General features: G+C 41.9%; 1 protein-coding gene across 3 annotated transcripts in view; it reads right to left on the bottom strand.

Moving 5' to 3' along the window:
* Positions 1-3,907: 3,907 nt before the first annotated feature.
* LOC120947172 overlaps positions 3,908-27,020 on the bottom strand; it is a 73,682-nt gene continuing 50,569 nt past the window's right edge. For 2 of the 3 annotated variants that reach the window (XM_040362265.1, XM_040362266.1), the window contains 8 exons: positions 25,468-25,483; positions 25,315-25,379; positions 24,084-24,215; positions 20,800-20,976; positions 17,979-18,073; positions 15,626-15,779; positions 11,229-11,392; positions 3,908-5,304 (listed from right to left, as the gene is read on the bottom strand). In XM_040362265.1, the coding sequence (XP_040218199.1) occupies positions 5,034-5,304; positions 11,229-11,392; positions 15,626-15,779; positions 17,979-18,073; positions 20,800-20,976; positions 24,084-24,215; positions 25,315-25,379; positions 25,468-25,483 (1,074 nt within the window). In that variant the 3' untranslated portion in view covers positions 3,908-5,033. Of the gene's footprint in view, positions 5,305-11,228; positions 11,393-15,625; positions 15,780-17,978; positions 18,074-18,796; positions 18,819-20,799; positions 20,977-24,083; positions 24,216-25,314; positions 25,380-25,467; positions 25,484-27,020 lie in introns of those variants that run through there. The other variant, XM_040362267.1, reaches the window with a different exon arrangement.

Genomic DNA, 27,020 nt, shown 5'->3' with positions numbered 1-27,020 from the left:
AACTGTTATAAGCAATAGTTTTAACTGTCATGAATGGCTTTCACTCATGACAGCTTGCTTAGCTTACTATTGTGATGTTGTGATTGGCTACAGCTAATCACAAAGTACAGGGTGACTGGTATCATGTGTAAAATATATAAAGAAAAAATTGTGCCATTTATAAGAAATGTGTGATAATAGCTGCTAAACACCACAATCTGACAACAATTGTAAACAAGCAATAAATTAAAAAGTGTAGCGCTGTAGAAATGAGAAAGTTGAAATCAATCATCAAATAGCACAAAATGTGAAAGTGATGTTAGAAGTGAGCTCATAAATATATTATTATAAAAATGTCTATGCACACGAGCCAGTGTAATAAATGTAGCTGCACATCGGTTTTAGTTGCAGGGGATCCTGAGGATGATCACAATGTGACTTCTGTCTTTGTGTCATAGATATGAAGACATGATCTGCATTCTGCAGTGATGAGGAGACCCTTCCAGCCATTGACCAACCAGCTTGGAATGCAGATTTTCACCAGCGGAAACCCTGGCATCACACTGGAACTCAGAGTCAGCCTCTACTCTGCACTTAGTCCCTAATAACATCTGATCTGTCATGCAACTGGATACCTAACTACCAGAAATGGCCTTTAGATGTCTAAACTAGCTCTAGGCTTTACTGGTTGTTGAGCCCTGAGCTAAAACTAGCTATAGGATACCAGGCCAGAAGGGACAGGGTTAGCTAAAATCATAGGAGCTGACTATAAACTTTATTTCAATAAACAGGTTCACCTACTAATACCATGGAAGGTGACCACTACACATTATACTCTAGCACAGACCTAGCTACAGTGCCTTGAAAAAGTATTCATACCCCTTGACATTTTCCACATGTTGTCATGTCACAACCAAAAACATAAATGTATATTATTGGGATTTTATGTGATAGACCAACACAAAGTGGCACATACTTGTGAAGTGGAAGGAAAATGATAAATGGTTTTCTAAATTTTTTACAAATCAAAATCCGAAAAGTGTCGCGTGCATTTGTATCCAACCCCCTTTACTCTGATACCCCTATCCAAAATCTAGTAGAATCAATTGCCTTCAGAAGTCACCTAATTAGTAAATAGAATCCACCTGTGTGTAATTAAATCTCAGTATAAATAGAGCTGTTCTGTGAAACCCTCAGAGGTTTGTTAGAGAACCCTAGTGAACAAACAGTATCATGAAGGCCAAGGAAGACACCAAAAACGTCAGGGATAAAGATGTGGAGAATTTTAAAGCAGGGTTATGTTATAAAAAAATATCCCAAGCTTTGAACATCTCACGGAGCACTGTTCAATCAATCATCCGAAAATGTAAAGAGTATGGCACAAATGCAAACCTACCAAGACACGGTCGTCCACCTAAACTGACAGGCCGGGCAAGGACAGTTAGGGGTGTACTCACTTTTGTTGCCAGCGGTTTAGACATTAATGGCTGTGTGTTGAGTTATTTTGAGGGGACAGCAAATTTACACTGTTATACAATCTTTACACTCACTACTTTACATTGTAGCTAAGTGTCATTTTTTCAGTGTTGTCACATGAAAATATATAATAAAATATTTACAAAAATGTGAGGGGTGTACTCACTTTTGTGAGATACTGTATATAATATGTAAGTATCTGTATGATAATACAAACAGTTGAGATTTAATGTATGACTAACAGTTTGCTGTTTATGGGGGCTGCTTGCTAAAACACCAAATATTTAATTTCTAGCACCCTCTAGTGCTAGAATAGGTGTAGGAAAATTTACTTGATTCAAAGTTGTTGCATGAATCTGTTAATTGGGTCAGGGTTCAGATTCAGATCAGGCTGGAAGGCTCTGCAGACCAGTACTCTATCTCCTCCCCCTGGCTCTGGAGGTTTCAAGGCAACTTCTAGAAGCTAGTGGGCGGGGGGGTATAGAGACAGGAATCGGAATATTTATGGGTATCTGGCCATTCCCTAGGCAGGAGGAATGGCAGAGTGTAAGAGATGCTGAGTTGGAACCATAAGGCCATAACATACACATGCTTATAATTCTGAGCAAAGGCTCAATACAGAATAGGCATTAGCATGCACGCGCAAAAGTATTAAGCCCTGTAAACACGATCAGTCCATCCGATGAGAACGGTCTGATGGACCGTTTTTATCGGTTAACCGATGAAGCTGACTGATGGTCCGTCGCGCCTACACACCATCGGTTAAAAAAACGATCGTGTCAGAACGCGGTGACGTAAAACACAACGACATGCTGAAAAAAACGAAGTTCAATGCTTCCAAGTATGTGTCGACTTGATTCTGAGCATGCGTGGATTATTAACCGATGGTTGTGCCTACTAACGATCGATTTTGACCTATCGGTTAGGAATCCATCGGTTAAATTTAAAGCAAGTTGGCTTTTTTTTAACCGATGGTTAAATAACCTATGGGGCCCACACACGATCGGTTTTAACCAATAAAAACGGTTCATCAGACCGTTTTCCTCTGTTTAACCTATCGTGTGTATGAGGCCTAAGCGTGTGCACAAGACACAAATGCACACACATGTACGCGCACTTGTGCCAAACAGCTACTTAAGTTGGACTATTGCATGAACAGATTGCTGAGTGGTCTCTAGCTAGTTCCTGTTTAACTTGCTATACTTGCCTACCTGTGCTTGACCCAGTTGGCCCTTGACCATTCTCTGGATTCCTGCCTGTCTATTGAGACCTCGGCTTGTACTCTGACCCTGCTCCTGTCTTGTGCTTCTGTGCCTCGCTGCCCGACTGTGTACTGTGTACCGACCCCAGTCTGTTCCTGTACCTTCGTTGTTCGGCTGTCTGGTGATCTGCTTCCTGCAAATCTTAGCTGGCTCTACTTGTTCTATTGGCCCTTGTGCCACTCTGTGTCCTCACACCTCCTGTCATCACTACCAGGGGTGTTGGGCAAGAGGTGCAAGAGAAGCTCCCTCTACAGCTTGATCTCCATCAGGTACTTGACACAGGGATGCTGAATCAGCACATAAATATTAGGGAGTCTGGCCAGCAAGGGGGAGTCAGGTGGAAGATGGAATGTTGAAGTGCTGCTGTGTGAAGCCTGGGAGGGAGCCCCAAGAGGAAGGGTGGTCTGCATCCAGGCTGGAGGCTGGAAGGAGGAACGAAGCTGAAAAAGGGATGTTCATTGCCCTGCAGTCCACAGGTGAAGGGCAACCTGTTAGCCAGTAAGGAATCTAGTCCAGTGAAAGGCCTAAAAGCAGTTTCACCTACAACTGCAGGACAAGGACAGTGTGAGTACCTCTATACCCCCAGGGTCTACAAGGCAGAGGGCTGCTAGGTGCCATAACCAACCAGTTCTCCCTGGGACAGTGCTTAAAATCTGGTCTGGAATCCCTTGCTCTGGGATACTCTTCAAGGTAACCAGGTGGACTGGTAGTTTCTAGCTGGGGTTTGAAGAAGCTCATTTAAAGGGGATCAAGTGTTCCATACCGAGAGTATTTTGCTGATCCATCAAGGGACAGAAGTCACTCTGGAGGTAGTAGAAAGTCCAAGATCCATGTTTGTGAATTTTTGTACAGAAATATGAAGTTTTGACCACATAGGTTGTTTCACCTCAAGTTGGGCATCTTGTATACCCCTGGGCCCTATCCAAGTTATTTACCCTAAATAAAAAAAAACATGGACTGGTTACTGACTTTGGCAGTAAGTTGGAAAATGCTCGTTGCCTAGCTGTGCAGACTGTAGGGGGACCCAAAACGTAGCGGATCCTTAGGGAGTAGCGCTACAAATGTATGAATAAACCTCAGGTATATGTGTAAATATTGTTTTCTAGTTAATTGGTACAGCTGTAGTTTGGCCCTTATTTCTTAATCCAATGTTGTTAACAAACATTTAAATAACCTAAAGTAGTTAGAACTGCTTATACAGAACATTTATTCACAGATACAAATATTTAAGACAAAATGTAACACTATATATACAGTATATATACACAGTAGATAAAAATATACAAACTAAAATGCACAAAGGTTTAAAATGCCTGTAACATAACCAGTGGCTGAAGTATAGGGGTCGCTGAGGTTGCCATGCAGGGGGCCCTCTCAGTGTGTGTGTGACTGTACACATTAGCCACGGCGCCACTAATAGCTATAATCATGGTCGATCCTAGGCGGGTGCCACAAGCAAGTGCAGAGGAGCGCCAAAGCCCAGTTGTCACTGACCCCCCTCCCGCGTGCTCTTCCTGCTGGCAAATGATAGGAGCAGCGAGTGGGTGCGAGGAGAAGAAACTATTCTGCCCCCTTCCTCCCTACCTTGAGCTACCGCTGTACAGGAGAGGGCTCTCTTTGCTGCCAATTTCCCCCCCTCCTTTGGTCAGCAGCAGGAAGAGTGGCTGTGTCTCTGTGTAGTGAGAGCAGCTGCGAGATCTTCGTGGCATCTAGCAGCAGGTGACGGTGGCAAGTGACACGTGGTATCTGGCAGCAGGTGAAGGTGGTAAGTGATACGTTGCATCTAGCAGCAGGTGACGGTGGTAAATGTCACGTGGCATCTGGCAGCGGGTATAGGTGGCTAATGACACGTGGCATCTGGAAGTAGGTAATGGTGGTAAGCGACATGTTCCACTGAGCCCTGTGCTGATAATCAAAACAGGGCTCTTTAAAGAGGGAATGTTTACTTTTTCTCTTTTACCTGCGAAGGAAAAAGAACAAACCGATCTGCAGTCAAAAGCAGCGCACACAGGAAACATAGTTGATTCCCACTGACACGGACTCTTTACACCCAGAGGGGCGAGGTTTGCCATCTTCGCCCTGGGCATCGAATGAGCTTGTCCCGGCACTGAGTAGGTTGCTGAAGTTGTTTAGCTATCTGTTAAAATTATTTATTGGAGTTCATCACTGGAGAAAGAATCTCCCAAGAGGAGAACAGAAGTGGCATTTAGACTTTATTATTCTATAGGATGATCCCTTATACCTGAATTAGAGACATTATCAATCATAGTTGCATTTATTTCCTTTACTGTTAATTGACTGTAAATTAAAAGGTATTTACAGAAGATTGATTGGAGTAGCTCTTCTTATCGCCTTGGTGGTTGGAAGACCAACATCATCATAACTGCAAGTTTCTTTGGACTCAATAAATGCAGTAGTATTACTTTCAATGCCATGAGAAGTTTTAAACTGGTTAACAATTTTACTCCAAAAATAGTGAATTGGGAAATCAGAAACTGCATTTTCAATAACAGTGTCATAGACAACTTCTAATGTAGTCTCTTCTATTCCATATTCTTCTTCTAGTTCATGTTCTTCAGTACTTGACCTACACAGATCAACAGACAAAATAATGTTAGTGGCATTAAATGTTTATATTATTTAAAGCAGTATTAAATCCAAAACCCAAAAAATAATATATTTTGGCTTATCGGTCATTAGATATGGTAGCTGCATTATTTTTATAAATAATACAAATAAAATACTAAAACATTATCAAGAATAGGAAAAAATGGGAGGGAGAAAAAGGACTGTCACGGTGCTTACAGATAATAATGGAAACCAAATATTAAAAGAAGTAATTTTAAATTAGAATAGTGTCAAAATGTAAAACAGAGCAGATTTGTTTCAAGATATTCAACATTTCATAATGTTTACGTATTTGTTGATCGATTCGTATATATCCCCTGATGAATCTATTAGGCGAAACATGTCGGGCTAATATAGAGATATGAAATTCTCCGCCTAGATCAAACATTTGTTTTTCTGACCACTTTGATTATGAAATGTTGAATATCCAGCTCTGTTGTACCTTTTAACTCTACTCTCATTAAAATGACTTACTTGTTTAAATATTTGGTTTCCCATATTATCTGTAAGCACCGTGACAGTCCCCTTTCTCTCTCCCATTTTTTCATATTTGACTACTTGGGATGAGGTGGTAACCAGTTGGGTGTTCTACCATTAGCCAGACATTTTCAATATAATTATCAAGAATAGGTTTCCGGGAAAACTATGAGTTCCCCACACATTTTTTGCATTGGTACATGTCCCCCGTGGAAATACTTGGCTACTCATGCCATTTGTTTTGACCAAAAGTTTGAACGTTGGCCTTGAAAAAGGGCAATTACAAGATGCATTTAGGCTTTAATAGAGTTTCAGACACTACAGTGGGGATCGAAAGTTTGGGCACCCCAGGTAAAAATGTGTATTAATGTGCATAACGAAGCCAAGGAAAGATGGAAAAATCTCCAAAAGGCATCAAATTACAGATTAGACATTCGTATAATATGTCAAAAAAAGTTTGATTTTATTTCCATCATTTACACTTTCAAAATTACAGAAAACGAAAAAAATGGCGTCTGCAAAAGATTGGGCACCCTGCAGAGTTAATATCTTGTACTGCTCCCTTTGGCAAGTATCACAGCTTGTAAACGCTTTTTGTAGCCAGCCAAGAGTCTTTCAATTCTTGTTTGAGGTATCTTTGCCCATTCTTCCTTACAAAAGTCTTCCAGTTCTTTGAGATCTCTGGGCTGTCTGTCACGCACTGCTCTTTTAAGGTCTATCCATAGATTTTCAATTATGTTGAGGTCAGGAGATTGTGAAGGCCATGGCAAAACCTTCAGTTTACGCCTCTTGATGTAATCCCCCGTGGATTTTGAGGTGTGTTTAGGATCATTATCCATTTGTAGAAGCCATCCTCTCTTTAACTTCAGCTTTTTCACAGATGGCATCAAGTTACCATCCAAAATTTGCTGAAATTTTATTGAATCAATTTTTCCTTCTACTCGTGAAATGTTCCCTGTGCCACTGGCTGCAATACAACCCCAAAGCATGATTGATCCACCCCCATGCCTAACAGTTGGACAGAGGTTATTTTCATTAAATTCTGTGCCCTTTCTTCTCCAAACGTACCTTTGCTCATTCTGGCCAAAAAGTTCTATTTTAACCTCATCGGTCCATAGAACGTGTTTCCAAAATGCATCAGGCTTGTCTATATGTTCATTTGCAAAGTTCAAATGCTGATTTTTGCCGTGAGGACGTAGAAGAGGTTTTCTTCTGATGACTCTTCCATGAAGACCATATTTGTACAAGTATCTCTTTATAGTGGAATAGTGTACCACAACTCCAGTGTCTGCCAGATCTTTCTGGAGGGATTGTGCAGTCAAACGTGGGTTTTGAATTGCTTTTCTCACAATCCTGCGAGCTGTTCTGTCTGATATTTTTCTTGGTCTTCCAGATCTTGCTTTAACTTCCACTGTTCCTGATGACTGCCATTTCTTAATTACATTCCGAACAGAGGATATTGACATCTGAAAACGCTTTGCTATCTTCTTCCAGCGTTGTGAGCGTCAACTATTTTCAGTTTTCTAGACAACTGCTTAGAAGAACCCATGGTGCTGATTGTTGGTGCAAGGTCAGATGAGTCTGGGCATTTAAAACCTTTGAGATTGACATCACCTGGTCTACCCAGACGATGATTGAGAACAATCCATGACACTGGCAGGTCTCAGCTTTGCAAAGGGGGCAGTGCATGCTATAAATTCTGCAGGGTGCCCAAACTTTTGCAGATGCCATTTTTTTGTTTTCTGTAATTTTGACAGTGTAAATGATGGAAATAAAATCTAACTTTTTTGACATATTATAAGAATGTCTAATCTGTAATTTGATGCCTTTTGGAGATTTTTCCATCTTTCCTTGGCTTCGTTATGCACATTAATACAAATTTTTACCTGGGATGCCCAAACTTTTGATCCCCACTGTATGTTTGGGGTATACAAGTTTTTTTTTAAGTGTTCTGCGCATGTCCAGTGTTTGAACTTTGCTTGGTCCTCTCATCACTAAACATTGGTCCTCGTCATCATTCTGCTTCCTTTAACAAATGATAGAAACACAATTCACAGTTTTGCATGGTACCAGTGCTGACTCTGCACTATGCATTTGGTTCTTATCTCAGAACTTAAAAAAAGTTGATTAAAGAGGAGTTGTCCCTGTTGGGCACTGTGATTGCAGTTTTGAGTTGAGAACTGATAGATATATAATGCTGAGCATCAGTGAATTACTGTGGGTTCCTCTCTGATCAAGGGGGATATCTCCACCCAGGACCACCACCCCAACACATTTTATTTACACTAGTCCCCAGCTTAGTTCCATTTTGGGGCTAGTGATAATTTCTCACATCCACTTGATGGCGTAATTTACTGAATTTTAGGTGGTGGGGTGACAGGAGTAACTGTGTCTGGACACATTTAACAGCACTACTGTGAATTATATTATATATAGACGGTTATATATTTTTGTGTTTCATATTTTGTTACATGCATGCTGTATGTTTATCTGTTAGTCTTGTATTGTTTTCCTATAATTGTAAATAGTTTGTATGTACAGCATTTTTGCTTAGTAAGGCCCCTTTCACACGTGCGGACCGTATGTTCGCTTTTTCATCCATCCGTTTGCGGATGAAAAAGGGACATACATTGGTCCTTATGAGATTGCGGGTGTCAGCGGATGAACATCCGCTGACACCCGATCTCGTCCGCCTCCGCAAAGATCCGATTTTGCAGGCGGAAGAAAACCCTATTTTTTCTTCCGTCTGCAGAGCGGATCGGATGAACACCGACATACGGTCCGTGTTCATCCGATCTCCCCATAGGGGAGAGCGGAGAAAAGAAAGGGCAATCCCTGCACAGTGTGCGAGGACCGCCCTGTCATCCGCCGGCTCAGCAGGGATCAACGGAGCGATCCCCGCTGAGCATACGGAGGCGGATCATTACTGATCCGCCCCGTGTGAAAGGGGCCTTAAGCACATTAATACACTACAGAGGTGTTATTGCTTCCTTGCTTTTACCGCAAAGTGACTTTAAAAGACACAAAGCAAAACACATGAACAAACAATGCAATTGTACGTGGCCCCACTAAAACCTCAATTATGGGTAGAACCTCTACAAAAGTTGATGAGAAGTTACTGCACAGGCGCATGATGTAAATACTGCTTAGACAGTGTTATGTGGACACTTAAGCCCTGTTTACACAGGCTGAATGTCAGGCAGCATCAGCCGGTTAAATAGAAACCGGCTGACATTCGACCCTCATGTACTTTAGCTGGTCCAACAGAAGCTAACAGTAGGATAGGAAGTAGAGGCTGGGGATTTTGATCTGCATTTGTACTTGCCCTTTAAGGTGTCTCCATACCTTAGCATAAGTTAAAGAGGAAGTAAACCCTGATGGGTGTTACTTCCGCTTTGTTTTCCTGCAAGGGTAAAGCATAATGGGCTACTATGCATCGCATAGTAGCCCATTATGTCACACTTACCTGCAGGAGAAGCCATCGATGTGCCAGTCTTCCTCGCGAGTAGCGAGCGTCCATTCTTCACTCCTCTTCCTTCTGGGGGCGCGAACTCCGGCTCTGTGAGTGGCCGGAGTCGCGTGATGTCACTCTTGCGCATGCGCACGCGAGTTTACACTCACGGCATGACCCGAGTTAGAAACGGCACACCGTGGCTTTTCTAACTCCGGCGCATGCACAGAAGAAATCGCCGTACGCGATTTGCAAATATCTCCTAGACCGTGCAGGTCTGGGAGATATTTCAAGCATCTACAGGTAAGCCTTAATCTAGGCTTACCTGTAGGTTAAAGTGGTTGTAAAGGGTTTGCAACCACTTTAAGTAAACGGGTCTTTTTCAGAGTTAGTGTGAAAGAAAGGGTTATGCTTAGATTATGCCTCAGTGCAATTTAAGGATGTAAAACACTAAAACAACTTTCATAGGTGACTATCTAACAATGAACACAGGATATTGTAGATAAAATAAGAAAAAACAGGACTAAATGTTGCATAGTTATTTATTTCTACACTTTTAAAGCTTAGATCCACGTAGGTATAAAAAAATACCCTTGCCACCTGACCACCCCCTTCCCCCTTCCCCCCTGCACTTAAATGCCTTTTATTTATTATGTTATTTTGTCTTGTGGGAAAACAAAAAGCAGTAGTACTCACCTTCTTCTATGCTCCTGTAGGCTTCCATCCCGCTGTATGACCAATCTCCCAAAACCGCATCTCTTTTCTGCTCCACTGGTTGCAGACTTTCCAGTGTCATCAAGCACAATGCAAGACCCAAAATCCTGCATTGTATGGGAGTATCCAGATACTGAGATGTCAGTGAGCAGATAAGAGTGCCATTAATGATTATAGCTTATGCTTATGCCCCTAGATAAAATGAGCATGTGTCCCATGTAGTGCAGAGGGTGGGGGTGGGGGACTGCAAGAGTCATTGTTAGACTAACCCAGAGTGCAGCTGGGGCAAATGGGAGAATTTTACAACATTGTCTATGCTATTATAGAGGCTTAGAAAACTAGCATGAGTGGCGTGCGCCACAATAACAAAGCAGATAGAACTGTTTCATGTCTTCTGCACCATCTGAGAAAGTTTTTTGTTTCAGAGTGAAATAGAAATTGTTGCGTGTTCAGCACCTAATTATTAAAGGGATTGTATTCTCAAAAAAACAGTACTCCAGCAATAATACCAGGGATATTCTTCAATTCTGCTGCTATCCACCATGCCACTCAAGGGTACACCCTTCCACAGACTGGGTAGTCTTTCAAACAAGCTGCAAAAAACACACAGAAGGGCATGAACACCTGTTAGAGGTGGAGGGCCCGTGAAACGCACCAGCTTTCCAACCATTTGGAGTGTATCAGTATTGCTTGTATTCATATATCAGCATATAAGTATCCATTTCTCTTTTTTGATTCATTAAAATTATCTATGGTAAAGTACGGGGTGTTCACGCCCTCCTGTGTGTATTTTGCAGCTAATAAAGAGATTGTGGCTGTTTTCATAATGTAAAACTGCAAAAGATCTCCGTCAGGTTGATCCTGGCATGCAGGATGTGAACTGTGTGCCAGTAATCCACACACAGGTCCCATGCCTCTCTTTGCCCATGTGGTGTATTCACTGCCAAACTCCTTTCCATGCCTATTTGCCTGGCTGTTAACACTAACAAATGCAAAGTTAACAGCCTTGCTCTTCCCCTCCCTCACTCTCAGCTAAAAATGGCAAATGGGAATGCAGAGGGAGCTGAAGAAAGCATCCCCAGCTCTATATGTCATGCCTCGGTATAGAAAAAGAAACATGTTGCTTCTAATTAACAGGGGCTTGCAAACCCTTTGTTTCTAAGTTTAGAAGAATGGCAAAAGCTTTATGCCTGTGCCGCTCTTTATCAATCTCCCCTAGAATGCAAACAACAACAGCTTACCTATTTTGTTCATTCTTTCCCCTAATTTTTTGAATCACTTCCAGGATCGCATTCAGTGTAGGTCTTTTTGTCGGATTGAGATGCCAACATTTCTGCATGCATTTTAACATTTTGGTAATGCTATCATTCCAATGATCATGAATATTGACTTCTGCGTACTCTTCCTAAAAAAAAAGTGCAATTGACAGGAATTTACAAAATTACATATAAAACCAATTTGATAAATTTGTTACATAATATATATATATATATATATATATATATATATATATATATATATATACACACACACACACACATGTATACAGTGTGTGTGGATAGGCAGCGGCTATCCTTGTACTCCACAGATACCAGTCCATGATAAAGTGATAAACAGTTGTGTGTTTATTTGTACTATTTACAGGCTACATACAAGTGCTGTACAGTACTCCAAAAATAAACAGTTCAAAAACTTCCAAAACAAAATCCTAGCTGTTTCCTGGCACTAGCTTAACAACCACAATCCTACTTTACAGACTGTCTAAGCCTAACGCTTGTCAGCCTCCACATTCTCAGGTTTTCAGCTTTCACCAAGCTTTTATCTCCAACAAACATGACTTGTCTGCTCCCCAGGCTGCAGAGCACTGACTGTGTGTCCCAGATGAGTTTAAATGTCCTGCAAGGGAGAGGTGCAAAACCCTAAGTGGATAGAGGATCAGAGATTTTGAAAGGTGTGCAAGAGGAGCCTGGAAAGTATAAATCCAGGACAGGCTCCCTGCTAGGCACTCTGCTATAATATATATATTATTAAGTGTCAGGTTGAAGTTAAAGTGGAGGTTCCATCAAAAAAAACTATTTTGCTTTAAACTGTAGCTTACACCTAAAAAAGAAAAAAAAAAAAATTTTTTTTTTTACTCATCTGGAAATGCCTGTTGCTATGCGGTCCCGCGAAATCTGCCTTTGAAACCACCTAGGATTCTGACATCATCTCCCTCTAATGCTCCTGGGAAATGTGTGTCATCATTTCCCAGGATGCAGTGTGCTGTCCAATTATCGGCGGCGGATTGTAAAATAGTAAGTGACCGGATTTATATTATAAAAATGCAGGATGAAAGGACATACATTTAAAAAATGCTAATGGTGGTTGCAACTCCGCTTTAAGGGTCATGTTATGTATGTGAATAGAAAGAGGGGCACCAGAGGATAGAATGGTCGCGGCTGCTAGTACCGCAAACCAAAATGAAACTATCACTCAGAAAAGGATTTTGTATATATGGACTTTCTTGGTACTGATGACACACGTAGATACAGTAAAAATTCATTTATTGTACATAAAAAAATATACATTTAAAAACAGAACTTATGACAATCAACCTCATACTAGTTACAGCAGTGGAATATAAATGGAAATCTGTATGGTATCTAATGTTGTAAGGTGAAGTCAAAGGGAGACCTCTACCGGTTTCGCAGGAGACCACTTCTTCAGGAGGTAATCACCAAGGGTCAAGGACCACAATGGAGCGTGCCACTTATGCCCCCGGCGGCGAACAAGGGGGAAAAAATGTGTTCTCAAGGCTGATAACAGCACTTGATTAGGGCAGCTGGGATGTGAGCATTGCGGCAAGTGTAAACAGAGAGCGCTCACTGTGACTCTCCATGGGCTATACTCCTGGCATCTGAGCGGTGCTGTGCGGTTACCCTTCCACCTGGCTCCCACCACTGTCAATTGTTACACAGTGTGTTTTGTGGGACCATACATCCTTGATGGTCAACAGCTGACTACCCTCTGCTACTCTGTATCAACAGACCTGTATTTACACTTGCCTCAACGCTCACATCCCAGCTGCCCTAATCAAGTGCTAATCAATGGCTGCGCTGCTATCAATCCGTCCAACCTAGCCAATCAACGGCCAGGCTGGGAACCAAAGAGGATGCATTAAGTTGAAAAAACATTTACCTTTACAACCCCTTTAAGGTTTTTCACCTAAATGCATCCTATATACTGTTTATGTACATAGGCATAGTTTTTGCATTCATAACCATATTTGCATTGTTATCTCTACTCTGCATTTATTTAATACACTACGGCCTGATGCACATTTTTACAGCTGCTCCTAGGGGCGTCTGGCATTTATTTTCTGCCTCTAACTCCCCTGCATTTTAGCCTATGTGTCCATGCAGACATAGGCTTTTAGTAGCTTTTAGTGGCAGGGGCTTTAAGAGACAGGAAAAAAAAACACTGCCAGCGCATCCAGGAGAAGCAGAGCTTGGGCAGAAAAAACGCTTAGTCTACTAAAAGCTGCTACAAGCTGCAAAATGTGCCTAAACTCTAGATGTGTTGTTTAGCACTTGAGCATTAATTAATTTCAATGGCCGGTCAATTCAATTAATTAATGCCCAAGAGTTTGACGCCTCTAACTGTCGCAACATTAATCTCCCAAGATGCAACAGGAAGTTAGTGAGCTGTCTATGCTGCTTTTGACTAGTGCATGTTTAGGTCTGCTTTAAATTGTTAAATTTCACATCTAACAAAACATTCAAAAGACTATAATTTCCATATAGAGGTATTAAATTGAAGACAAGTAACAAGGTGAAGATAAAATATATACAGTATATACTGTATGCTAATGCTTTCTGAGTCTCTAATCTAGACCAAATAAAGAAATAAAGAATTCTGGCCCATTCTTGTTATTGGTTTGTGACTTAAAGTAAACGTTTGAGGTGTGTAAAAAACTTGATAAAGATCGCTCATGATAAAGATCGCTGATCGCCGCCATAACTAGTAAAAACATTTTTTTTTAATAAAAATGCCATAAAACAGTCCCCTATTTTGTAGATGCTATGGGCCAGATTCACAGAAGAAATACGCCGGAGTATCTACTGATACTCTGGCGTATTTTCAAATTTGCCGCGTCGTATCTTTAGTTTGAATCCTCAAACCAAGATACGACGGCTTTTGGCTTCGATCCGACAGGCGTACGGCTTCGTACGCCTTCGGATCGTAGGTGTAATACTTCGTCGCCCGCTGGGTGGAGTTTGCGTCATTTTCCGCGTCAGATATGCTAATTAGCTTTTTTACGACGATTCACAAAAGGGAAGCACGGCCGTCGCATTCTCTTACGTCGTCGCTAGTCGGCTTTTCCCGGCGTATAGTTAAAGCTGCTATTTCTTGGCCTATCTTTAGACTTGCCATGTTAAAGTATGGTCGTCGTTCCCGCATCGAATTAAATTTTTTTTTTTTTTTACGTAAGTCGTCCGTGAATAGGAAAGGATGTAACTCACGTCGACCTTCAAAAAATGACGTCGGTGCGACGTCATTTCACGCAAAGCACGGCGGGAAATTTCAAAACGGAGCATGCGCAGTACTTTCGGTGCGGGAACGCGCCTAATTTAAATGATCCACGCCCCATTTGAATTAGGTGGGCTTATGCCGGAGGGATTTACGCTGCGCCGTCGCAACTTTACAGGCAAGTGCTTTGTGAATCAAGCACTTGCCCGTAAAACTTGCGGCGGTGTAACGTAAATGCTATACGTTACGCCGCCGCAAATGTCTGTGAATCTGGCCCTATAACTTTTGTGCAAACCAATCAATAAACGCTTATTGCGATTTTTTTACCATATTTCTAGAAGAATACGTATCGGCCTAAACTGTGGGAAAAAAAGTATTTTTATATATTTTTGGGGGATATTTATTATAGCGAAAAGTAAAAAATATTGCATTTTTTTCAAAATTGTCGCTCTTTTTTTGTTTATAGCGCAAAAAATAAAAATCGCAGAGGTGATCAAATACCACCAAAAGAAAGCTCTATTTGTGGGGAAAAAAGGACTTACATTTTGTTTGGGAGCCACGTTTCACGGGCGCGCAATTGTCAGTTAAATCGAAGCAGTGCCGAATTGCAAAAAGTGCCCCGGTCTTTAACCACCAAAATGGTCCGGGGCTTAAGTGATTAAAGGGTAAGCTCACCTTCAAGCAAAAAAAAAAAAAAAGTATTTTTGCAGGAAAAAAATGTGCATTTATTATTTTTTCCTTCAGAAACATCAGAAACCTGCAAAGCATTGCACCCACAATCAGTAGATCATGGGTGAAATGTATAACTCCATACAAGCTTTCAGTTAGAAAGCTGGAGGAAGTGTAAATGGACTACAAGTGTGCTTATCTGCAAACTCAGTCCATTGAGAGCTTCGATGGAAGACAGGACAGTAATTTCTTCATTAACAGATCCCTGTGCTGAAACCTGTTATTAACATGTTCTAAAGCTGAACTTATCCTTTAAAAATATGACAGGCAACTAGAATTTCAAAAGAAGGTCAATACTGTGAGCTTCTATACTTTTCCCATGACAGAGTTACTTTAAACTCACAGTAAGGTTATTAACTTAAGTGGATAACTGTTTTCTCAACCTTTTTGCATCTCTTACCATGTATACTTTGCATTGATGGAATGGCTCCAGTGGGTGATTTGCATATATTTCATTGTTCTGTTTGCTTATTGCTTCCCAAAACACAACTGCCAAGCTGAAAATGTCAGAGGCTTTTGAATACATTTGATTAGCTCTCACTTCAGGTGCTGACCTGTGAACAAAATAAAACAACATTTTTTTTTTTTTTTTTAATACATACAGCTATGCAGTACAGGTACATAATATATTGTTTTATTTCATTTGAATAAACAGAGGTTTAGCAAACACTAGTGCAATCTTTGTTTAATCAGCAGGAAGGAGCAAATTATGTCATTACGGTTAGGTTCGCAGCTGCGGGTTCATGCACAGATTTCTATTCAAATCGCCCCCGAAGTTGCCAAAAGTAGTACAGGAACTACTTTTGGGAATCGGGGCAGCGCCTCAAATCGCATGCCAAATCGGCCCGATGTGAACGTGGGCTGAAAGTGATTTAACCTAAACTGATTTTGTTTTCACTCATTGACCTACTTTACAAAAGAACATTTTCCATATACTGGGTTGGCCTACTTCCTGTTTTGGTGCTCTATGTACAGGCTCAGCCCTAACGTATGATTCCTCTGATAGGACGTTCTTAAGGGGATCAAAGGGAATCAATCCCCTAGAGAACATCCTTTCAGGGGAAACATATGTCGGGACGGAGTCTGTGCTGACATCACCGCCAGCTGGAGCCAGTACTAGCGGCAGTATCTTACCTTGATATGATAAGCGCTTTGTTTCTGGAGTTATGTGAATAGATTTGTATATGGTTTTATTAAATAAATCTTGCAGTATTTTACTATTGGAGATTGTCATCTTTCCTATGATCCTGTGGTATTTGGTGTCTGAGCAGAAACAATGGGTGCGGGCCTTCATTTGGTTGCTGAATATATCTGCCCATGATCCATACTACAATATCCAGATAACCTTAAAATGCCTATGAGACCATCTATAATTTGGGGTCTCAATTGCTGGTAAGAGGCTACATGATAAGAGGTGGAGGGGATCACTGGTGTACATGGACTGATTACCTTGAATGGATTGTGGTGGATTCACTCAAAAAATACACTGACTGATTTTTGAAAGATTTCACCATATCACTTAGAGAGTGCGATTCATGGAATGCTAATTTCATGTAACATCGTTTCAACCTTACTTATTTGGTTAAACATTTAAGGGTTGATTTACTAAAGGTAAATAGACTTTGCACTTTGAAAAGTACAGTTGCACTCTGCAATTGCCGTTGATTCAAAGCTTAGTAAATGAGGTAAAGTTTCACTTTGCAAAGAATACCTAATCATGTGCAAGGAATATTAAACAAAAATGCATTTTTGCTTGCACATGATTGGATGATGGAAGTCAGCAGAGCTTCTGTTCATTTACTAAGGGCCAGATTCACAAAAGGGATATGATGGCGTATCTCCGGATACGACGGCGTATCTCCTGATACGCCGTCGTATCTCTGTTTCTATCTATGCGACTGATTCATGGAATCAGTTACGCATAGATATCCATAAGATCCGACAGGTGTAATTGTTTTACACTGTCGGATCTTAGGATGCAGTACCGCGGCCGCCGATGGGTGGAGTTAGCATCGTAAACCAGCGTCGGGTATGCAAATTAGGAGTTACGGCGATCCACGACGGATTTTCGCGTTCGCTACGTCGCCGCTAGTCTAGTTTCTCGTCACAAAGTTAGTCGTCGTTTTGGGTGCCCTAACTTTAGTCAGCAATCGTATTGCTGTCTAAAGTATGGCCGTCGTTCCCGCGTCGAAATTTAAAATTTAACGTCGTTTGCGTAACACGTCCGGGAATACGGAAGTACGCTACGCGCGTCGCCGTTCGAAAAAATGATGTCACGGCGCGCAAAGCACGACGGAAATTGCGAAACTGAGCATGAGCAGTAGGTTCTAATTTAATTTAAATGGCACACGCCCATTTGAATTGGCCCACCTTGCGCCGGAGGCTGCCAGCTTAGTTTTCATCGCAAGTGCTTTGTGAATCAGGCACTTGCGATGAAAACTTGCGGAGGTGTAACGTATCTACGATACGTTACGCCGCCGCTCACCTGAATCTGGCCCTAAGTTCTGGAGCTCTTGCAGTGTGCAACTGCACTTTGTAAATGCATGGTCTATTTGCTATTAGCAAATCAACCACGGAATGTGTATTTTTAATATAATATTTGTGTGTATGAGACATTTATTGTTTGACTTTAGTACCATTTTCAAATTCATAATTTGTTTTTCAGTCAATTTTTGTTTCCTGTTATTTAATTAAAATACACAAATGTCCAAACAATTAAGCATGCAAATCAAACAAATGAAAAGATTCAGTACCATTTTTCAGCACCATGCGGCATCATTTTAAAAGCATGGGTTTGTCTACCTTCCAGAGACATGGCTCTTGCAAAACGGCTGACCTTCACAGTACCCTGTTGCGTTAAAATACATAAGATATTTAATTAAGATATTTATTTAATGTTGAAATGTTTCCACATTCAGTAAAACTAATTATTGAGAAACTGAAACTTAGCATGCTTAGTTGTAACGTCATTAGTAAATGAGAAGGGACTAAAAAGTTGAAATAAAGTCTCTTGGTCCAGTTTCCTAAAGGATTTGAAAATCTACACTTAATAAATTGTGTGAATATTTATTTCAGTTATCAATCATGAAAAGCAAAACCCTTTTGTCTTCAAATGCATGTGCAGATGAAATAAATAAATAGGAATTTGAAGTAAATAGTCACATAAGCACACACACACAATAGTCACACTATTTAGTGAAAAATCCCAACTCCAACTTCTTTAGTAAATCAGTTTCCTTGTATCCTTCAGTAAAAGGTGATCCTGCACATGTGCTGTAATGCAGCACACATTAGGTGCAAATATGCCTACATAATAGCGCACTCTTTCTGTTACCACTATGAACTGATGCAAAATATCCCAAACCAATGTTACTAGGAAGGTGGCCCACCAACTGCTACCTTATTTTTGTTCTTCTACTACTTCAGGAGAAAAGGTAGGGGGCTTAATTTAAGCTTAACCTCCCTAGCGGTATGATTATTTCAGATTTTAGGTGCTGAAAACGGTACCATTATTTTGCATGGAAATTTGGCGTTTTATACTGTAGGCCTGTAATTCTTAGGAATAACTCACTTAAATCTGTCCAAACAAGAGTCTAGTAGACATCCCGGGTATGAAAAAGTTTGAAAAACAAAATCACAAAATTACAATATAATAAATAATTATAACAAATTATAATATAATTATAATAAAAATTATTCAATAATGTAATCAACTTAAAATCACTGAAATTTGCTCAGTTGCAGAATTGTCGCTGTCATTACTTTTATTTTTTTATGACGAATTTCCCCACAAATCGCTATCGCTCAATTCTGCAAGTGATTATAATTTATTATCGCTGTTTTCTAGCTGGTCTAAAATCACTTTCGACATAAAGGGACACTTTTTGGTTGCTATGGACAATCTACAGTTTGCAGGCAGAAAGAACAGTTTTTATTATATAAAAGTGCATGTAGGACACTGGGCAGACCACTAGGGACAAGGAGGGTGTGTATTTTTTACATACAGTACTGTAATCTATAAGATTACAGTATACTGTATGTATTGTGTTTATTTACTTTTTTGAATTTGGCGCTGTTCTCCGCCCCCATGCGTCATAACGTCGCAGGGGACGGAGCTCGGCGGCCCACAGGGACAATGTGAATCGAGCGAGGAGACACCGCTCGATCACACAGCGGAGAGGCATCGCAGGATCTAGGGACAAGGTAAGTAAACCAGGCCTGTGGCTGCTGTGAGGCAATCCTGAGTCTGGCTCGGGGTTACCGCTTTTGGTTCTAAAATTCCACCCCGAGCCAGATTGGGAATACCGCCAGGGGGGTTAATGTCATGACTTGGGCGAAGCATAGTGTTAAGGATGCTCTGCTAGCAATGTGCAACCAACCATCAAGCACTAGCTTTTTCATGTAGGAGTCGCATGTTCCCCATTACTAGTACTAGTGATTTTTCCTTACTGCCAGCAGGGAAGTATAAGGATGATAAATATGTGCTACTGGTAGGACATAGTGCTTTGTCTTACACTGGCAAAACACAGGTTCATATAAAGAATGTGTTATGCCGCGTACACACGATCGGAAATTCCGACAGAATGTTGGCTCAAACTTGTGTTGCATACACACGGTCACACAAATCTTTTCGGAAATTCCGACCGTCAAGAACGCAGTGACGTACAATACGTACGACGAGCCGAGATCAATGAAATTCAATAGGAAGTTATGCCTCATACACACGACGAGAAAACTGCCATTTTTTAGATTGGTCGGGAAAAACAGTCGTGTGTATGCTCCATAGCAGTTTTCCCGATGAGAAAACTGCCGGCAAAAAAATTAGAACCTGCTCTATTTTTTGCCATCGTGTTTCCCATCAGTCTTTTTCTCGTCGCGAAAACCGCTTGTGAGTATGCTTTTCCGAGGGGAAAAAAACCTGCATGCTCAAAATTAAGTATGAGATGGGAGCGCTTGTTTTAGTAAAACTAGCATTCGTAATGGAGATAGCACATTCATCACGCTGTAACAGACTGAAAGCACATGGCTGAAAAGAGCAAATTGTCTCTCACCAAACTTTTACTAACACGAGGATCAGCAAAAGCAGCCCAAAGGGTGGCACCATTTGAATGCAGTGTCCCCTTTATAGTGCCGTCGTACGTGTTGGACGTCACCACGCTTTGGGCAAGCGTTTTTTTGACTGAACATGTGTATGCACGGCAGGCTTAAGAGGAATCACGTTGGGAAAAATGCTGGGTTTTGGCATGTCAGGAAAACCGGGTGCGTGTACAGGGCATTAGGCTCTTATGCTTGATTCTGAGCATGCATGTTTTTTTGCACATTGGAATTGCATACAGAAGAACCGATTTTCCGATAGGAACTTTTTCCGTCGGAAAAATAGAGAACCTGCTCTTAATCTTTTGTTGGCGGAAATGCCAACAGCAAAAGTCCGATGGAGCATACACACGGTCGGAATTTCCGACCAAAAGCTCACATCAGACTTTTCTTGTTGGAATTTCTGATCGTGTGTACACGGCATTAGTATTTCCAAAGTTGTAATTAGTTCTCTATAAAAAAAAAAAACATGACACTAACCTTTTCTTGATTTATGTATATGTGATCACATCTTAAATCACAGTGCACAATATTGTGGTTGTGTAATTCGAACAAAGCCAAAGTGATCTGCTCAAGGTAGGAAAACAGCTGGTCTATCCCAGTATCAGAACTGACTTTACTCAATTGGCACATATATCCATCACATAGTTTTGAAATCTGTAAAACAAAAAGAAACAGTAACTGAGGCTGCTCCAATGAAAATCTCAAATCACAGAAATATTAGTTCCAAATGGATGTTGCTTTTAAGCATAAACTCTAGTCAAAAGAAAAAAAAATGTTGCCTGATTTTCAAGCAGTAAAAGTACTGCTGCCTTCTTGTGAAATCTTTTCTTTTTCTGCACAGTCAGCGCTAAGTTCTGTAGTACGTGGCACTTGAAATTTTGTTTTATGAATTCCTCCGAAGCTGATACCTAAGTATCTCTCCCATTTCCAGAACTGAGAATATGACATGTTTTTAGGATACATTTTCACCTGTGCATGTGCACACTTTTCCATGCATACAGGTACTAAAGTCTTGTGCTTCTCATTGACTGTCCTGGTTGTTTATCCATGTCTTACATTGTCGCTGAAGCATTTTAGAGGGTCAGTCACTGCTCTGGGAGTGCATGTATTTCATCTTTGCTTCCTGTAGTACTCCACTTGTACCTAATTCTCTAACCTTTGGACACAGCTGATAACAGATCACGGTAAAGGGCCAATCACAGCGACCCTTTACCATGTGATCAGCTGATCACATATAAATAGACTTGCTGGTTATCGGCAGTCCTTTCCTCCCAAGCTGTGTCTGTGTGAGGAAAGGAGAGCCATTACATGGCAAGACTGTCAGTACATTGTTTACACTGATAATCAGGGCACTGATCATCAGTGTTGATGACCAGTGCTGCCTATCAGTGCCAATCAGTGCAGCCTATTAGTCCCACCTATCAGTGCTCACCAATGCAGCCTATCATTGCCACCTATCAGTGCTGCCTATCAGTGCCGTGCTCATTAATGCCGCCTGTCAGTGCCACCTATCAGTGTTCATCAATGCTGCCTATTAGTGCCCATCAGTGCAGCCTATCAGTGTCGCCTATGTGTGCTCATCAATGCCATCTATCAGTGCCATCAGTGCAGCCTATCAGTGCTCTGATCACCAGTGACGCCTATCAGTGCTCATCAATGCTGCCTATCAGTGCCATCTATCAATGCTTATCAATGCCGCCTATCAGTGCCCATCAGTGCCACCTATCAGTGCCACCTATCAGTGTTCATCAATGCCGCCTATTAGTGCTTATCAATGCTACCTATCAGTGCCCATTAGTGCCACCTATCAGTGCCCATCAGTGCCACTGTCGTGGACAATTTATGAAGATGTATTTAATATGTATTGTCATGGTGTCGCTCAGTGTTAGTACTCCTGCAACCCGCTCTAAAGTGCTGACTGGGGCAGACTGACGCTGGATGAGTTCCGTCTGGTAGTGGAAAACTTCTTGAGGTTGGAGAGAGGTGTTTGCAGAGTGGACATATGTCCGCCAGCAAAAGGGCCCCTGTGCATTGCACAGACATTTGTCTGGGGGATATGTTCGCTCTGCAAGGACATTATCGGTTATAGGCGGATGTACGCTTATGTCTCTGCTGTGTGTCTGATCAGCCCATGTCGAGATTCATAGCATGCACCTGCAGATAACCTCCTAATCCCAGGAACAGTAGTATAATCTGGGTATGCGTTGTTCTCTGGAACAACGCAGAATAAGGATTCCTATCAGTGGTAATACGGGAGTCTTTTGGTTGTTATGGTCAGAGACAGAGTTCATGTTTTTTCAGCCATGCAGCTTCTTTTGTGTAGTTGAATCCAGGAAAGGCAATACACCCTGTCTCTGCTTAGACACACCCATAGGACTCCTTTAGCCATTATTTATTGGTTGTTTGTATTAACTTATCCTGTTGGAAGGATTTTGTGTGAAGGTAATTTCCTGTAATGTCACTTCCCATGGAGGAAGGGATTGGCTGTTAGAGTCATCACTTCCTGTTTGTGTTTTCTTTTGTGGTCTCTAAATAAAAAGCCAAACACACTGCTCGCTGGGGCAGTCATGCTGATGGAGCTGAGATGTTAGCTGTTGTGATGTCTGTTTATTTAGGGATATACGGGAAATAGAGTGCTTGGTAAGATGCATTATATCATTAGACGAAATATGTGCTTATTAGCACAGGAGATATGGTATGCGCATTGCATACAGCATAATTTCCCTGACACCGCCTAAAGGTATCACCTATCAGTGCTCATCAATGCCGTCTATCAGTGCCACCTATCAGTGCTGCCTATCAGTGCCACCTATCAATGCTCAATAATGCCGCCTATCAGTGCCCATTAGTGCAGCCTATCAGTGCTGCCTATCAGTGCTGCCTATCAGCGCCACCTATCAGTGCCTCCTCATCAGTGCCTCCTCAGCAGAACTGTGACCTGAGAGTATCTCTCTCATACAGCCCAGAGCTTGCAATGACAGTTGCCCCTCCCTTACCCCTCACACAGATGGGAGAGCAGAGAGCCGGTCTGCTACTTCTCCTCCCCCTCCTCTCCTGCTGTGTGGGAACCATAGGAAGTGTGAAGCACATCAGCTGAATGATCAAATTCAGCTGCTTAGCTTCAAATTTACAACAGAGCACACAGGAGGAGAGGGGTGGGAGCCTGGAGACGAAGGAGCAGATTGTGCGATCCCATCCGTGCGAGGGAGGAGGAAGGGGAAACTGTTTGTGCAGACTCTGGGCTTTATGAGAAAGACACTCTCAGCTCAGAGCCCTGCGGCCAGCAACCCCGCTGGGGCCCCCCGAGAGTGATGGAACGCCAGGGCCCTGTCGCAAGTGCGACCTCTGGGACCCTGGTAGTTTCCCAACTGTCATAGCTATTATTTTGCTACCATAGTCCAGCTAGTTCTAGGGACACCCAAAAATTCTAGGGACATCCAAGTACCAGTGCACATATATAAAACTTTAAACAGTGGCTACTAATGGCAAATAACACTATTAAAGGGGGATTGAATCTGATTTAGCCTGAGCCCTTACACTGTTATTAGCTCCCGCTTTGCCCTTTCTCACATTTTAGAACCAACTGTCAACATAATTTTAAATGAGTACAGAATTGTGGGAGTTGCTTGCTCTGGAGCTGTAATCATGATTCATTGGCTTCACTACAAACTGACCTTAGAAACAAAATATGATCACTCTCAGCTATTATTGTAATACTGTACTACGTCAGGATAATACTACATGTAGCAATAGCGACATACCAGAATGGTCTTGTAGCGCTCACTCTTTATTTCATTCACAGTTAGAATGTTTTCATGGTTTAGTTGCTGTAGTATTCTCCTGGTATTCAGGCTCATTTTCACTGTGACTGTCTCAATAAGTTGGTTATTTACCTAAGTAACATAAAGCAGTGTGAACACAAAATCTATTTCCATAGAACAAAATACAAGTAGTGTTATATCAGGATTACACGTGTACTGCTGTATTCATGGTGCAACACAATGCACGGATTAGTTCATTGCAGTTCATTGCAGTGCCATTCAATTTAAATGGCACCTCAACATGCTAAAGTAATGCATCTGCTTTGCAGCATGCTGCAGGTAATATACTACAATGCGTTGTCACTTGTCATGAGTTGTGTTCCCAAAAAAGATTCAGGTAACATTCTCTGTGTGCAAAGGTGCATTGGCTTGCATTGCTTGCACTTCCATCTTCTTCTGGTCTTTTTCCAGGTTCTGCGTTTTTGCCAATCTTGATTGGCCAGAAAGATGTAACTCCTGCATATATACACAGAAGTTATATTGTTCCAGTATAGAATCATATGGATTGTGCACTCCTGTGACCCGTTTTCCAGCTGATATCACAGAGCCAGTCCCGGTTGGGAAAAGATTGCGACCATATGGTCAGGATCCACCCAGATACCTGGACCAACACTTGGCTCAGCCTCTCAGTGAGCCACTAAGAGCCTGAGCAAGCCACTCCCACCATTTCCACAGCCCACACTCCGGGGAGCATGGGGGGGGGCAGAGTAGATAGCGGGTGACTGACAAGCACCTGCTCTCTGCACAGGGAGCAATGAGAACTAAGCAATTAGTGACCTTTTACCAGTTCTCAGTCTTAGAGCCAGAGAGGGACAGATGCAGCATTGGACCAGTGCTGCGTCCACCTAGGTCACCCGTGATTGCGGGTACGAGAGCCAGAAAAGGGATTTGTGTATGTAAACACACAAATCCTCGTTCTGACAGGAGAGAAGAGACAGATCTGCTGCTAGTAGTAATAACGAACAGCGATATGTCTCCTCCTCCAGTCAGTCCCATCCCCCCACATTTAGAAACACTCTTGATGGAACACATTAACCCCTTGCGTGCACCCCCTAGTGTTAACCCCTTCCCTGCCAGTGACATTTACACAGTAATCATTGTATTTTTATTACTCTAGCTTTCATGTCTTTGATCACATATAAACAAGTCGATATTGCTGTTGTTGCTATACCAGTTTTATATTATCCTTGTAAATTTTTTCCTTCGGATCTTCATTTTGCTCTTTCACAAATTTTTCTGTCAATAAGAAAAGTAGAAAAGAAGTGTTGACTTCATTCATGCCAATGCTGTCTCATTTGTTCACTTATCTGGAGGAAATTCTTACCTTCATCTATATAACCCTGTATTAAAAAATAAAGACATTTCATTAATAATTGAGATGTAACCATATAATTCCGACTTTAATTCCCCGCATAGCCATCAGGTCTCTCAGGCCCACTATGAGCTTCAGAGTTTAGGACCTTGTCTCATGGTCTAGCGAAAGATTTGTACTAAATGTGTAAATTTATACTCACGCATACAACAAACATCTTTTGGATAGTAATAAACTAGAGAAAAACCTCTAACAACATGTACAATTAATAAGTGTGAGGACTACTTCTCTGTGACAAACTACCATAATGAAAATCCTTTCAGTTAATCTAAAAAAATGATATTTGCAAGGAACATGAAAACATTTCTGTTACTCAAAGCCTACAATAATTTGTGAAAGGTGAAGACATGAGTACTGGTTAGCTCATCTCTGATATTTGGGAGAAAAGTCAGCCACACACAGGCTGGCTCTGAAGGTTAATGTAATTTTGGTAAATGTTAATTCCCTTTTTTTTTATTATTTTGATTTATTTTGTTTAAATTTCTTCAGACAAAATATTTCCAAAGCACTATGAGTTAGCTAACAAGTAGTAGAACTCAAACTACAGGCTAGATAGAAGACGGCACAGTATTATTTGCGAAAATATATAATATAAAAAATTATAGATGTGTGCCTGAAAGCTTTATGTGTCAATATTGGTAAATGTACACGCGGAGGTCGGCAACCCGTCGATCGCAAGCTACCTGTGGTCCGCTGAAAGGGGACAGGTAGCCTGCGAACACATCCCAGTGTTACCGCCCCAGATTTCTCCTGAGCTCCGTTGCCCTCTTGGCACCCAGCCCTCCTGACATTCACCCCCCTGATGCCCTCCTGACACCCAGGGCCTCTGATGCCCTCTTGACACTCACCCCTTGATGCCCTCCTGACACCCACCCCCTTGATGCCCTTCTGGCACTCACCCGCCTGATGCCCTCCTGACACCCAGCCCCCCAGATACCCACCCCCCTGATGCCCTCTTGACACCCAACCCTCCTGACACCCATCCCCCTGATGCCCTCCTGATACCCAACCCTCCTAAAGCCCTCCTGACACACAGCACCCCTGTTCCCCTCAATACAACCAGCCCGCCTGATGCCCCAGCACCATGCCCCCTTGACACTCCAGCCCTTCTAATGCCCCATCACCATGCCCAGTTGTCCTGATCCCACTGTACTGTACCCTCCTGACCACCCAGTACTGTGCTCTCCTGACCCACCTGCACCATGCCCCCCCAACCCCCTATACCTTGCCTTTCTTACCCCAGTACTACCTACTACTGACCTCTGTACACTGCCCTACATCCTACTGACCTCTGTATGCTGCCCCACATCCTACTGACCTCTGTAAGCTGCCCTACATCCTACTGACCTCTGTAAGCTGCCCTACATACTACTGATCTCTGTACGCTGCCCTACATCCTACTGACCTCTGTACACTGCCCTACATACTACTGACTTCTTTACACTGCCCTACATAGTACTGACTTCTGTGCACTGCCTGCCATCCTACTGACCTCTGTACACTGC

Source organism: Rana temporaria, chromosome 8 (assembly GCF_905171775.1).
Source record: "Rana temporaria chromosome 8, aRanTem1.1, whole genome shotgun sequence".
In the NCBI taxonomy this organism is placed as follows: domain Eukaryota; kingdom Metazoa; phylum Chordata; class Amphibia; order Anura; family Ranidae; genus Rana; species Rana temporaria.
This window is presented reverse-complemented; position numbering and strand designations above follow the sequence as displayed.